We start from the raw sequence: 2,088 nt of genomic DNA on the forward strand, positions 1-2,088 counted from the left end.
TCGCAGCTCATCATGGGGTTACTGCAGCTCGGGTCCCTCAGCGTCTTCCTCTCCGAAATGCTGGTGTCTGGCTTCACCACAGGGGCGGCCTTCCACGTGCTGACGTCGCAGGTCAAGTACCTCTTTGGGCTTCAGATCAAAGGGCACAGCGGTCCATTCAAGATCATTTATGTAAGATGCATTGTTGTTGTTGTTTTTACTTTTTTTTCTTATAGTGTCTAGTTTGAATATGAAAGAAAGTGGGCTCCAGTGGGAGGGAAAAAAATGGAATACAGTCTGTCAGAAGAAATTGATGTATACTGATTTCCATATCAAGCGGAAACAAGTTGAATGAATAGGCATTGAATTACTAGGAAGATAAACTTACGCATGACCCTTATTTTTTTGCCATTTTCCTAGACGTATCGTGATATCATCCAGCAATTACTTCAATCGAACATAGCAGCTGTGATCGGCTCCGCAATCACAATAGTTATTTTAACAGTGAACAATGAGGTGATCAAGGTAAGGTATTCCATTTTCGTTTAGTAATCGAGTGCCGTCACCTATATAATGTTATAGAAGGCTATTCCATATAAGAATGAAGATAATAGAAACAATATAGCTACCTATAATTTTATTAAACTTCTTGATTTTCTGTTCTTTTCACCTCCATTATAAACTCAAACTATTTGCTTTGCCATTATGCATCCCCTCCATACCCATGAAAACCCTCCCTCTCAGTGTTCTAACCAGTGGGAAATCCTCTTCCAAAAAACAGCCCAGACTCCGAAAGAAGACGAACATCCCGATCCCCATTGAACTCATCGTGGTGATTCTCGGAACGGCCGCCTCCTACTTCGGAAACCTCAATGAAAACTTCGACCTCCTCATCGTGGGTGATATTCCGACGGGGTAAGTTAATCAGAGTTATAAGGTAATTTTTTTTGGTTACATATATATGTTTTATTATCTTTATTATTCTTGAGGGTATTTTGAAGTTTGTGGATCGAAAAGGAAACTTAGACGTAAATAGATTAATAGGTTGAACTACGATATGATGATTACCTGGTGTTAATAGGACCGAAATGCTGATGCTATTTTCAGACTGCCTCAGCCGGAAATACCTCCGTTCGAGCTTATACCAAAAGTAGTGGTTGATTCTTTTGTCATCACTATTGTAGCATATACCGTGTCTTACTCTATGGCGAAGATATTTGCGAAGAAGCATAATTATGAAGTTGACGCAGCTCAAGAGTTATATTCACAGGTAAATGATAAATGAGGAAGTTTTCATGTTATAGTTTTGCGTGGTTAAGTAGTCAAGTAGAAATCTTAATGTTGTCTCAATAGTCTGTGTATTACAGTACTTTTTATCAAAGTTTATTAATGCGTTGATAATAAGAAAATAAATACAGTAAAGACAGTTTATACGCTACAGTCCATAGCTTGAAATAAATAGAAATGAAAAAAAAAAGTTTATATGATAACTCATTGCTTCCGAATGGATAGAATAGCGTTCATATAATACTACCCATTTAGTGAGGCAAACAAAAAAGAAAACAACATCTACAACACTACACAGCTAATCTGCATATTTGAATTTCCTCTCCTTTCATCAGTCCGCAAGCAACGTGTTCGGAGCCTTCTTCGGCTGCGGTCCCATCGCCGCCTCTCTGGCTCGGTCGCTGATCCAAGAGGCGGTCGGAGGCGTGACTCAGATGACCACCGTCATCTCCTGTGCGCTCCTGCTGCTTGTCCTCCTGTTTGTGGGTCCTGTGTTTGAAACGCTTCCGAATGTAAGTGCTTCCTGTGGCTGTTGTGTAGTTTTTTTTATATTGATCCTGAAATATATTTGTATATGTATATTTCTTATGCATTGTATTGTTTGTTATCTTCTTCCTATATAGTGTGTATCTTTAATATACAGCATGCGTATTTCTTACGAACTTTATTGTGAGTGTAATGAATATCTTTTCCCAACATAGTGTGTATTGTTCATGCTGGACATGCATATCTTTTATGTACTTTATTGGAATTATAACTGTTTTATCTTCTCCCCAATGTGTATTACAGATACAAAACATGCATATTTCATATTACTATTAC

General features: G+C 38.3%; 1 protein-coding gene across 1 annotated transcript in view; it reads left to right on the forward strand.

Annotated features, from left to right (window-relative positions):
* The window catches only part of LOC119592023 (prestin-like), a gene marked incomplete in the record, with an annotated part of 17,229 nt that overhangs the window by 11,875 nt on the left and 3,266 nt on the right, over positions 1-2,088 (forward strand). Inside the window, 5 exon segments of the mRNA XM_037940814.1 lie at positions 7-171; positions 400-504; positions 761-894; positions 1,087-1,249; positions 1,602-1,778. Coding sequence (XP_037796742.1) covers positions 7-171; positions 400-504; positions 761-894; positions 1,087-1,249; positions 1,602-1,778 — 744 coding nt within the window.

The sequence above is a fragment of the Penaeus monodon genome, chromosome 29 (assembly GCF_015228065.2).
Source record: "Penaeus monodon isolate SGIC_2016 chromosome 29, NSTDA_Pmon_1, whole genome shotgun sequence".
Classification (NCBI taxonomy): domain Eukaryota; kingdom Metazoa; phylum Arthropoda; class Malacostraca; order Decapoda; family Penaeidae; genus Penaeus; species Penaeus monodon.